The 13,108-nt window shown below is 47.9% G+C and overlaps 1 protein-coding gene across 1 annotated transcript; it reads left to right on the plus strand.

Annotated features, from left to right (window-relative positions):
• The first annotated feature begins 3,202 nt into the window (after positions 1-3,202).
• On the plus strand, positions 3,203-9,296 carry CCNB3 (cyclin B3). The gene is made up of 8 exons (XM_033137659.1): positions 3,203-3,290; positions 3,982-4,074; positions 4,442-4,534; positions 5,218-5,355; positions 5,772-5,927; positions 6,580-6,729; positions 6,946-7,076; positions 9,160-9,296. The coding sequence occupies exons 1-8, from the start codon at positions 3,231-3,233 to the stop codon at positions 9,227-9,229; spliced, it is 891 nt and encodes a 296-aa protein (XP_032993550.1). The 5' UTR covers positions 3,203-3,230; the 3' UTR covers positions 9,230-9,296.
• Positions 9,297-13,108: the final 3,812 nt, after the last annotated feature.

Raw genomic sequence — 13,108 nt, forward strand, 5'->3', positions numbered from 1 at the left:
TACATGGAGTGGTATAGATATACAGCTGTGAGTTATGAAGGATAGGTAGAACCTCCATGTTCAGAGGCAGTGTACCACTGGTGGGCAGCAGGGGAAGGCTCTTGGCTTAAAGCCTGGCTTGTGGACTTCATGGGGGCATCTGCTTAGGAACACAGGAATGTGCCCATCCACTGATACCCTTAGCTCTGTTCCAGAGAGCTGCACAATCCTGCCTGCCTGGTCTCTGTGTCTGCAAGGACAAGGCTTTGGGTTTAGAGGAAGGGGTGGTTTGAGGCAGTTCAGGTGAGGGCCCTTGTTGTACACAGGCCTGTTCTGGCTAACCTCTCTTTATCTTAGGAGGTGAGCTGTCTGGTGGTAAAGCGAGCCCCCCGCGATGCTTGCCTAAAGCGTTCTGCATTTGGGGATATGACCAATGTAAGTATGTGCTCTTCTTTCTGGGGGTAGGTTTGGGGTGACCCCACTGCCTGTGTTGTGATGGTGCCATTATCAACCTGCCTGCCTCTCGTCTCCTCTTAACTTGTCTGGGAAGAATGGATCTTTTCCCACTGTTGTCCAGGGCTAAGAGAGAATTGGCAGCCTTTCTAAAACCAGGAGGTTACAGCCTCCATCGAAGTGGATGTGTGCAGGTAACAGCCTCTCTGCTTCTCCCCTGCAGGCCCACAAGCCATTACAGAAGCAAGGAAAGAAGGAGGTGGCCAAGAAAGCCTCAGAGACAACAACTCTGAGGCACGTCCCCAAGAACGACGAACACATCCTGAAAATGTGAGAGGTTGAGCACATGTTGGGTTAGGGTGCCCCCATCTCCCCCTCCCGCCACTTCTGGGATCTACCCCTGTGTCATGAAAACACAAAAAAATCCTAATAGGTGGTCTGGAGCTGGTGGCACCTAGCCAGGTGTCCTACCAAACTGTGGCACCAGCCTCTCGTGTGTCAGTGGCTTTTTGCCTGTCTCTAACAAGGAGAATGGATCGCATTGATGGCTGCATGTGCCACCTGCCTAGGAGATGCTTCTGTCCGCCTCTGCTAGGCTGGTCTATACCGTACGCACTGGATCATAGGGCGCACCTCATTTTTAGAGGAGGAAACAAGGGGGAAAAAATATTTTTCTGGTTTTCCTCCTCTAAAAGCCCTGTTTTTTGAGGATCAGCTAAAAGTTTTGCAGCTTTTTTTGCAAAGGGAAAAGCCCTGGTTTTTTTAGGATCAGCTAAAAGTTTTGCAGCTTTTTTGCAAAGGGAAAAGCCCTGGTTTTTTGAGGATCAGCTAAAAGTTTTGCAGCTTTTTTGCAAAGGGTAAAGCCCTGGTTTTTTGAGGATCAGCTAAACGTTTTGCAGCTTTTTTGCAAAGGGTAAAGCCCTGGGGTTTTTTTTTTTAGGATCAGCTAAAAGTTTTGCAGCTTTTTTTTGCAAAGGGTAAAGCCCTGTTTTTTTGATCAGCTGCTGAGCGGGGTCCTTTCAACACCCCCTTTTCTCTTTGTAAAATAAAAAGCACAATCTGCTTTTGGCCCCTGGGCGATTTAGCTCCAGGGACCACCATTCGCTCCATAAGACGCGCAGGTATTTCCCCTTACTTTTTAGGAGGAAAAAAGTGTGTCTTATGGAGCGAGAAATACGGTATTTACTGAAGTATATATAACAGCTTTCCTCCCTGTTCCATCACTGATGCCTACAAATATTGGGGTTTCATTTCCCACCCCCCACAATCTCTCTTGTTTTCTCAGTTAGAATCATTGTTCTATCCAGATAAGGAAGGGCTCAGTGGTTAGAAGAAGGCCCCAGGTGCAATCCCATATAGCATCTCCAGGTAGGTCTGGGATAAACTCCCTCCTAAATTCCTGGAGAGCCATTGCTGCCAGCCAGTATTTACAGTACTGAGCTAGGTGAGCCAATGGTCTGCTTCATTGTGAGGAAGTTTCCTATGTTCCAGAAATAGCTAGGCAACATTTTTCTGCCTAGCTCTGGGATATGCTGACAGGAAGTTAAACTCTTTCTAAAAGGGGCTTTGTCAAAACTGCCATTCTGTTCTCCCCTCTGGCACTAAAGCAACCATTTATTTAATTTCCATTAATCCTGAATGAAGCAAGTCCCAGCAAATACCACTTGGGAGCCACCCAAGCAAAAGCCATTCTCTGAATTGTGAGTACTGGCCTCTTGGTACAGATCTGGTAGTGCTAGGGTGGGCTTGTTTATTTTTAGAATGATTCTAACCCACTGTAGCCGGTGATAAAACTGTCTGAAATTGAGTCTCCTGAGTTTCCTTATGAAGGTACAGTGGTACCTCGAGTTACGGATTTAATCGGTTCCGAAGGCACATTCGTAGGTCGAAAAATTCGTAAGTCGAAAAAAGCGATTTTCCCATACGAATGCATTGGAAACGAAAAATTTGGAAAAATTCATAAGTCAAGTAAACCGCATCTAAAATTCGTAAGTCAAGTAAACCCCATCTAAAACTGCCAACGGATGTCCTTCGGATGTCGAAAAATTTGTAGGCGTGCGGGCACTTTTTTCATTCGTAAGTCGAAAAATTCATATGTCAAGTAATTCGTAAGTCGAGGTACCACTTTATAGGGGACCCAGGTGGCGCTGTGGGTTAAACCAGAGTCTAGGGCTTGCTGATCAGAAGGCCAGCGGTTCGAATCCCTGCCACGGGGTGAGCTCCCATTGCTCGGTCCTGCCCACCTAGCAGTTCGAAAGCACGTCAAAGTGCAAGTAGATAAATAGGGACCGCTCCAGTGGGAAGGTAAACGGTGTTTCCGTGCACTGCTCTAGTTCGCCAGAAGCGGCTTTGTCATGCTGGCCACATGACCCGGAAGCTGTCTGCGGACAAACGGTGGCTCCCTCGGCCTATAGAGCGAGATGAGCGCCGCAACCCCAGAGTCAGACACGACTGGACCGGATAGTCAGGGGTCCCTTTACCTTTACATTTATAAAGGTATAGAAACCAGGGAGGCAGTTTGGGGTTGGGGAAGGTGTTGTCATTTAACATCCACTCTTGGTGATGCCTGGGAAGCCTTAGGTCTGCTCTTTTAATGCTGGGAGTCATGCCTGAGGTCCTTGGGGGTAGGCATCCCACCCCAGCCAAGCAGTCCTAATGTCCCATTACAGGTCTGAACCATGCCTCTGTCCCCTTTCAGGTTTCTAAGCAAAGATGCGTCTGAGAAAGCACCACCAAACTCTGACAACTTTGCTAAGAAGGATGTGATTAAGGACAAAGAAAAGGAGTTTCACCAATCCATGACATTGGAGGATAAAATGGCATTGGCTCGGAACCCCACTTGCTCTGAGACAATGAAGGTGTGTCTTGATCAATGGTTACTAGCCGTCAGATTTTCAGTCCGATCACCATTTTTGCGGAAACTAGGAAGTCCACTTCTCTGCAGACATTGATGGATCTACATTAGAACACAGGAAGTTGCCTTATAATGAGTCAAACCATTGTTCCATTCAGCTCAGTATTTCCTACAGTGACTGACTGCAGCTTTCGTGGGTTTCAGGCGGGGGACATTCACAGCCCTATTCTGAGGTGCCATTAGGAATTGAAACCTGGGACCTTATGCATGCCAGGCAGATGCTCTGCCCCTGAGCTGCTATCCTTTTCCCTCTGCTGGGTGGCTTTAGGCATCTGCTCAGAAGCTTGTCACATAACAAAGGTCATGTGATGGGCCTTGCGGCTCTATGCCTGCATCCAGAGCCCGTGGACTTTCGCTGCATTTAGGCCCATGTCTACAGGCCCAGCTGCAAGTTACTGCAATTAGAAGCCCGCCAGCCCCACTCTGAGCACTTAGGGTGGAAGACTGGTGAAGTGCTGTAGCTCAGGAGTAGAGCTTCTGTGTACATCTAAAGGGCAGAGCTGAACTAAGATCTCAGAAGGCGTTTTATTTCCTGTCAGTAGAAAATAAAGCAGTTTGAGGCCTGGAATATGTTTGTCTCTCCCCCCCTCTCTGTATCTATATCTATATTTATACTCTCATGCTTTGATGTGCAGGTGGTGCCAGTCAACATCATTGGCCAGCTAGGCGACCCTTATGCCAACTGTGAATATGCCATGGACATCTTTATCTACATGCGGGAACGTGAGGTAGTGTGGGGACGAGCAGTAGGCCTTGGGGTGGTGGGTGTGCTTTCCTTACTCCACAGTTCAGCCCCCTGGAGCAAAGAAAGCTCACCAGGGTGTGCATGAGTTGAAGCTGCCAGTATTGGGGGTTATACTGTCAAAGGCAGCGTGCCTCTGAGTAATTCCAGTTTCTGCGAATCCGAAAAGAAGCCATAGTCGGTGCAAATTCTGGCACCACCCATGTGCCAATCGCTTTGATCTTTTGCTTGGTACCAGAACAAGGGCTGTTCTTTGGTACCCCTCTTCCCTGTGGAAGTTTTGGGTAACTGCTGGGGGTGAGCAGGGGCACCTTGCTGGCACAGTTCCTTCTCACCTATTCCTTCCTTTGCAGGAGAGGTTCTTGCTCCCGGACTACATGAAGGATCAGCCTGACATCACCACAGAAATGCGGGCCATTTTGGTGAACTGGATGGTGGAAGTGCAGGTGGGTGTCAGAATGGTAGAGTTGGAAGCGTTCTCCAAGAGCCTTCTAGTCCAACCCCCTGCGATGCTTCCTATGTGGGTGGCATCTACCCATCCATCCAAGCGACACAATTCATGTCCCCCTGTTTGTGATTGAGCCTAGTTGGGCAAGGAAGAAAGCTGTAGGTGGACTGTTAGCAAGGAAGGAAATAGCAAAAGATCTGTTTGGGACTCAGTGATTCGTTTTGCATGGAGAGAATTGTCCACAGCTGCAGTGTAGCTTTAACCTGCCTGGTAGAGAGCTTGTTCCATCCTCTGGCGCTCTTCCTGCAACACACTGTCCGTTGACCCTGAAGTTCGTGGTCATTTGGATTGGAGCACCGCAATGTGGAGCAGAAGGTGGGAGCGAGTTCTAATCCTGTTCCTGGTGGGAAATACTATACAGGTTGTGGCAGCTCGAGGGGCAGAGCTGCTGCTGCTGCATACAGGGGGCCCAAACTGAAAGAAACTCTTTTCTGCCCAAGGGCCATTCTGGGTATAGACAAGCTGCCTGCTTTTGCTTTTTGCCTCTTAATAACATCCTGGCAGGACCAGCCTGCCGTTAAAGATAACACAGCCCTCAAGTTTCTATCCTTTAGGACTTCAGTTAGGGCTAGGAAGTCTTTGGGCAATGTTAAACCTGGCTTGTTTTGCCTCCCTCCTCAGGAGAACTTTGAGCTCAATCATGAGACACTTTACTTGGCAGTCAAGCTGTTGGACCACTTTTTGGCGAAAGAGATCGTCATCCGAGAGACACTGCAGCTCATTGGCTCCACAGCCATCATCATTGCCTCCAAGTTTGAGGTTAGCCCAAGCAGCAAGCCACCATGACGCATGCCTTAGTCACCTCCCTTCTGAACTACTGTAGGGCTGCCTTTGAAAAGTGCTTGGGAACATCAACTAGCCCGTATTGGGGATGTGGGAGGGGGCCTTCTTGGTGGTGGCTCCTCTCAGACAACATAGAAACTCTCTCCCTAGGGAAGCCAAACTGGCTCCCTCCTTGCTGTCCTTCCATGGGCAGGTGAAGACCTTATTGTTGGGAAACTGACTGCTTTTAAGGAAAGGACTGGCACTGTGTGTGTGTTTTTTTGTAGAGTTTTAATTTTTTTTTTTGAGTGTGTGTGTAGTTCTATCAATGTTTAGTTGTTTTTTTAATGATTAAAGGATGTAGCAGGAGCCACCCCTTCCCCACCCAATCCTTCCTCTCTCTCTCCCTGCAGGATCGCTGCCCACCCTGTGTGGGTGACTTTCTGTACCTCTGTGATGATGCATACAGTAGGAAGACGTTCCTCTCCACTGAAAAGAAAATCTTGATAGCGCTCAATTTTGACATCAACATCCCCATCGCTTACCGCTTCCTCCGGCAATATGCCAAGGTCGGTAGCAACCCCGGGGTTTGGCCCCTGTGTTTGTGAAACGTTACCTGGGCCTTTTCTTTTCGGCTAGGTCATCATCAGAAGATCCCAGGTTCAATCCCCAGTGGCATCTCCTGGTAGGGCTATGAATGTCCCCTGCCTGAAGCCCAGGAGAGCTGCTGCCAGTCAGTGCAGGTAGTACTGAGCTAGATAGACTGATGGTCTGGCTCGTAAGGCAGCTTCCTCTATGAGGCTCATAACAGCAACTGACACAAAAGGTGTATTTGCTGTTAGGATCCTGTAGGACCTTTCCTCAAGCAGCCTCCTAGTTTGGGGGGGGGGGCACATGAAGGGTTGGCTAAGCCCCATAGGTTGCTGTGAATCTAGGCTATAGAGGCCATAGCTCAGTGGTGGAGCATCTGCTTTGCATGCAGAAGTTCCCAGGTTCAATCCCCACTAGCATCAGGTAGGGTAAGTGTAAACAGTACAGTGTAAGTAGCACTAAGTTAGATTGACTGAGGGTCCATCTCGCCATAAGGTAGTTTCCTGTTCCATGTCTCATAACAGTGACAGCTACCAAAGGAACATTGGACAGTCCTTTCTGACCGCTACAGACTCTGCTTCAGACCTCTTCTCACAATGGCTTCCTCCTTCTCACTCTCCATCTCTGCAGTATACACATGTCAACATGGAGACTCTGACGCTGGCTCGCTTCATCTGCGAGCTCACCCTACAGGATTACAGCTTCGCACAGGAAAGTGCCTCCCGGTTGGCTTCCGCCTGCCTCCTTTTGGCGCTCAAGATGAAGAACCTCGGGGGCTGGGTGAGTGGGTGGCCTTGGAGCTGGTGGGCAGGGCCTTGCAGCTGGTGGGTCCTGAACCTGACAGAGAGGCTGAGGACGTTAAAGCAGGGCTCCCTTTGGGTGGGGCAGCCAGAACCAAGTCACAAAGCTGCTAGGGGAGCCTCCGGTTGTGTGAATACTCAGGCATATCAGGGTAGGGCAAAGAAGGCCCCTTACTCACTCACTCTTTCCCAACAGGGTCCCGCACTAGAATGTTACAGTGGCTACAAAGCTCAAGAGCTTTACCCTCTGATGAAGAAACTCAACTTCATGCTGACCTACAAACACGATGAACAACTCAATGCTGTGCACAATAAGTACTCCCACCGGTAGGGCTTTTTCTTTCTCTTCCTTGAGCTGCATAAGAAAAAAAATCTGTACCTAAGCAGAATCCTTACTTGGCTACTCTCAGTACTGGCAGCCCAGGGCCATTATCCCACTTTTGCCTTTTCTCCAAGGAAGGAGGATAGGCTTGGAAAAGGCAGGTTGTAGACATATTGTTATTGTACACGTCACCTTTTCCTGATAGGGCCTCAAGGCAGCTTACAGATTTTCTTTTCTTTTTTTTAAAGCTAAAAACAGGGAGGTGTGTGTTTGGGGGGAATTGTTAGAAAACAACTAAACAATAATAGGACTAAAACTATATAGATGTATAAAATATGCACGCCCTTTCCTTAAAAGCAGTGAGTTCCCCCAAAGCCTGTTGGAACAAAGAAATATTCACCTGCCAGTAGAAGGAGAGCAAGGAGGGAGCCAGTCTGGCTTCTCTAAAGAGGGAGTGTTACAAAACCATGGTGACTTTCTTCTTTTAAAATCCAGAGAGACAAGTGACATTCCATGTTCTATAGGACTTTCAATAAGACACATTGGAGACCAGATCTGGGTTTACACACCTTTCATGTAACATTCATTTGATATAATCAAGCATACATGAATATCTTGATACCAAGAGGTTCAAACACGCACACATTCATCCAACTCACACGGCCCTTCACATAGGTTGTTCAGACCTTTGCAAGAGCTGTGGGTGTCGGGTTGTAGTACTGGTCCTGGCGACACTGAGGGCATGCAAAGGGGTCCCTTTTATAGTCTTTCCCATTGCCATCCATGGGTTGTCTGCAGAAGGGCTGTTTCCACCACACTTCTCCTGTTCTCCTCCTGGACCATCATCAAGAAAACCCTTCTCAGTCGTACTTCAGAGCAGGCAGACAGTATGTTCTGGACCTTGATCTCATGTCTGCGGCCCATTGCCAGTTCCTCCCTGTTTTTGTCTAAGGCTTTTTGCTTTCAAAAAGAGAGCCAGTGTGGTGTAGTGGTTAAGAGCGGTAGACTCGTAATCTGGGGAACCGGGTTCGCGTCTCCCCTCCTCCACATGCAGCTGCTGGGTGACCTTGGGCTAGTCGCACTTCTCTGAAGTCTCTCAGCCCCACTCACCTCACAGAGTGTTTGTTGTGGGGGAGGAAGGGAAAGGAGAATGTTAGCTGCTTTGAGACTCCTTCAGGTAGTGAAAAGCGGGATATCAAATCCAAACTCCTTCCTTCCTTCCTTCCTTCTTTCAGTAAACAGCACCACAGTCATACATTCTTCTTTGATAAAACTAGTTTCTCACTTCACTTGCCAGCATATCATGCTCTGTGAATTCTACATTTTCTTTTGGACCTAACATTCATACTACACATTCATGACAGGAGACAACTCCCTAAGGTGTCTGGGAACAGCCACCACCAAGAAGGCCCTCTCCCACACCACCACCAAGCTTGACTGGGAGGGTGGTGGGATGGAGAGAAGGGCCTCCCCTGAATATCTCAAAGCCCAGGCAGATTCATATGAGGGAATACAGTCCTTCAAATAGCCTGGAGCTAAGCTGTGAAATAGGGATGTGGGTGGCGCTGTGGGTTAAGCCACTGAGCCTAGGGCTTGCCAATCAGAAGGTCGGCGGTTCGAATCCCCACAACAGGGTGAGCTCCCTGCTCCTGCCAACCTAGCAGTTCGAAAGCACGTCAAAGTGCAAGTAGATAAATAGGTACTGCTCCAGCAGGAAGGTAAATGGCGTTTCCGTGTACTGCTCTGGTTCGCCAGAAGCGGCTTAGTCATGCTGGCCACACGACCCGGAAGCTGTATGCCGGCTCCCTTGGCCAGTAAAGCAAGATGAGCGCTGCAACCCCAGAGTCGTCCACGACTGAACCTAATGGTCAGGGGTCCCTTTACCTTTACCTTAAGCTGTGAAATGCTGGAGCTGGCTTAGTAACATACTCAAAAATGTGGCTTGGGGCAGGGGGAGAGAGACTTGGAAGGTGAAGTTCCTTCCAAATTCTAAAGCTGGAACTCCAAGTTTTGAGTGTTGAAACTGCTGCTGTGAGGTGGGACCTCCTAACCCCCTTCTCTCCCTCCCTCCCTCCCCCCCACTTACAGGGTCTTCTTTGAGGTGGCCAAGATACCCCCCATCAACATGCTGAAGCTGAAGGAAATCTTGCAGAGCTAGCTCTTCCTTGGCAGCACCCAAGGGAAGTGCCTTGGACATTCTTGTGCTAAGGTGCTGCAATGCTGTTTGACTGCAGATGACCTGTAAATAGACATGTACTATTAGCTCTACAGAACGCCCTCCTCTCTCTTTGTAACATAAATTGCAATTTAAATGTATATGTTAAAAAAAAATGGGTGGTGGGTGTTGGGTGGAAATAAAACATAGCACGTTTGTTAGAGATGGAGTTTGGTAGGAAAAGACAGAAGTTAATAAAGTATTCAAATGCACCTTGTTAGCAGCTTTCTGTGGGCTTGTGGCACCCCTTTTCTCAGCAGAGACCAATGGGTGGTCCCATATTTGGGGAGAGGGGACATGCATGCAGAGTTTTTTTTCTTTTTTTAAAAAAAATTATTTACGTTCTTTATAGTCACACTTTCACCCAGGGACATCAAATAGGTTACAAAAAGTCATTCAGTAGGAGGTCTAACAATAACAAGCATCAAAATCACCATACTATTGGCTATATATGACAGTATATACTTCTGTTCCTACTCATTTATCCTAAGTTTTAGTTTCACCTTTTAAGTTGAATTACTGAAATAAATTAACTTTTCCACGATATTCTAATTTTTCGAGTTTCACCTGTATAGGCGTCCATTTCATATTCCAACTCTTCCAAATTCCTAGAGCTATTTTCCTAGGTCCTATCGTCTTCTTACATGCCGTCTGCGTATCTCTAATAAAGATCCCCTCTCTTCCTATTCCATTATTTATTTCGATCTCCATTCTAACCCATTTAGTCTTATCATTATAGCCAATATCTATTAAATATTTCAATCGGAACGCTTCATAATAAGATTCTAAATTTGATATCCCCCATCCCATCTCCTCCTGAGGGGAATAATTCACTATAACTGATGTTCTAGCTCTTTTACAACAACAAAAAAAATCCAATTTTTAAAAACCTTATTCCATGTTTTAAACCACTTCTTTCTAATCAGCATTGCAATAACTTGGAATAGATATAGTAATTTTGAAACCAAAAATATTTTAACTGCTCTAACCCTACTTAAGATAGACAGGTTTTTACCTTTCCAAGATCTCATATCTTTTTTAATCTTTCTCTATGCTTCTTTATAATTTATGTCTGGAATCCTAGCGATATTTTTAATAATCTTTACCCCCAAATATTTGTTTTCCTCTTGGTATCCATCCCAGTTATTTTTGCTATCTCCTTCTTTTCCTCTGACTTTACATCTACATGCATGCAGAGTGTCCCTTCAGTTGAATGGGACCAGGTGCTGGAAAATAAATTTTGGGAAGCTCTCATCCTCCCTTCCCTTCTTGCCAGGCTGCTTGGACCTGATGAGAGTTGGGAGCCTAAGGGCTACAGGTTCCCTGATAAGCCTCTCAGCACAAGACACTTCCTGCTATTTTGCCTGTCTGCCTTCTGGGCTGCTGTGCAGCTCCATCAACAAGAAAAGAGCCTGTGGCCTGTCCTGCTTCCCCCTGCAAGTGATGGGGCCTGGCCTCACCTGTCCACTCAGGGCAGCATGTCCCTGATCACCTGCATAGCCTGGTGGGATTGTAGAGAGACTATTGACTGGGGATCTTGCTGCCTTCTAGCTGCTGTGGAACTGCAGCTCCCTTCAGCCTCAATAGCCATGCTCTCACACATCTCCGGTCAAACACTGCAATGTTTTGAGGCCTGGGACAATTTAGCAACAGAGCCAATTATTTGGAAGCAGGCTGGTCTCTCCTTGACTACAGGTATCCAAGTACAGGCTAGGCAGTCAATTGCTGGGGCTGTTCCATCCCCTTCCTTTCCCAATGTCAGCAGCCAGGGGTGGGGGTGAGGGCAGCACCAGCCTTTCCCAACCTTTCCATGTTCTTTCAGGGGGTGGGGGCCAACAGCACACTCTGCAGGGTAAAAAGGCACAAAAAAACCCCTGCAGATCAGATCCATTTTCAAGTTTGTAGTCCATGATGTCCGAATTGTTGGGCTGAAATTCAAGTTGCTTTTGTCCTGCTTCAGGAGAGTAGGATACTGGCATTACACAGCTATTTCTAAGCCACAACACAACCTTCTTCCCAAAGCGGCAATGACAGTATAATGGCACTTCTCCCTGCCACAGAACCCCCCGCATGCAGAAAACACCCCTGCCATTTGTGGTCTGGAGGCAGGCTGTCTGTATTTCTGTGTCAGCAGTATTATTTTCTTTCATTGCAAGCAGCTATCCAACAGGTAAAGTTCTTGCTTATAGGTAAGGCAGTACCAGGTGGCCACTAAGGTTGTCTACGGAGGGTCCCAAAAGGGGTGGGTGGGAAGCTGTTATATACAGAGAATTGGTCTGGGCAATATCTAAAGGAAGCAATCAAAGGGTTTCTGGAGTATTTCTTCAGTGGCAGTAGGAGTGGGCAGCATGTGGTACTGCACATAGACCTCCCATCATCCCTGACCTGTTGGCATCCGTCTGTTTTGGGAGAAATGGAGTTTTCCTTTGGGGGTGAAGTCAAACTTAACTGCACCTGCTATGGCTGTAGAAACCAATATGGGAGAGACCTGTTTTGTTGCTGTTGCTGTCATAGGAACATAAGTAGAGTCTGCTAGATCAGGCCATTGGCTCATCTAGTTCTCACAGTGGCTGACCAGGGGTTTTCACTGGGAAGCCTGCAAAGCAGGATTTGTGCACAAGAGCACTTTCTCTCTACCTGCAGTTTCTGGAAACTTGGAAGCAGAGCATAGCCATTCTGGCTTGAACCCATTGATAATACTCTCCTCCTCTAGTCCTCTTTAGAAACCACCCAAGTTGGTGGCCATCACTGCCTCCTGTGGGAGTGAGTTCCACAGTTTAAGAATGACTTTTTAAATCTATCCTAAATCTTCCAGCACCCAGCTTCACTGAATGCCCATGAGTCCAGCCACATCTGGTGACCACAGTGTCCTTATGATATATGGTTTATTTACACACACACAAACACAACACCTGAGTCTGTGATGGAGGGGTTCATAGCACCAGCACCCCCAAAAGGGACTTGTTTCTCCCATAGCCACAGCCTTGGATTCAAGCAGAGATCTGGCATGGCTCTCTCTGTCTGCTTTTCCAGCCTGCTGCTTCTAGTCCACAATCTAAACTCCGGCTTTATCCCTTCTCACTACAGTGGTACCTCGAGTTACAAACTCTTCAGGTTACAAAGTGCTAACCTGGAAGAGTTACCTCGAATTGAGAATTTTGCCCCAGGATGAGAACAGAAATTGTGTGCCCAGCGGTGCAGCAGCAGCAAGAGGCCCCATTAGCGAAAGCATGCCTCTAGTTAAGAACAGTTTCAGGTTAAGAATGGACCTCCGGGATGAATTAAGTACGTAACTAGAGGTACCATTGTATCTGCAAGTTGAGGGAGGGACCCCACCCATTTGCCATCTCTCACAGAGCCCTTTCTTTAGTTCTTGTTACACGTCACCAGAGGCCAGAGGTTTTCAACCTTTTTGAGTCCACGGCTCCCTTGGACAACTATATTCTTTCTGCAGCACGCTGTGGGGCTCATTATGCCACCCCTTGCCTGCAGAGCTGGCAGCCCCTCACCCTCCCTTGTGGAGTGTTCCCTCAGCCTCCTCTCCTTGGGAGTGCTCTGGGCAGCCGCAGCTGCCGCCCCTGGTCTCTGAGCTGCGACCCCTGCCCCAAAGAGGTGCCTCCTCACAGGGATCTGGGAAGCACCCCTGGCCAGCCCCAGAGGCACCATTCTCCTGGGGAGCTTGTAGCCAGGGCTGCTGCAACAAAATAGCTGTGCAAGCCTTTGGGAGGCAGAGACATGAGAGGGCATCAGAGGAGGGAAGGAAGGAAAGAGGGACAGAGTTGCCTGCGGAACCCCTGGCCTTCATTCAAGGTACCCAATGGT

Source organism: Lacerta agilis, chromosome Z, assembly GCF_009819535.1.
Source record: "Lacerta agilis isolate rLacAgi1 chromosome Z, rLacAgi1.pri, whole genome shotgun sequence".
NCBI classification, from domain to species: domain Eukaryota; kingdom Metazoa; phylum Chordata; class Lepidosauria; order Squamata; family Lacertidae; genus Lacerta; species Lacerta agilis.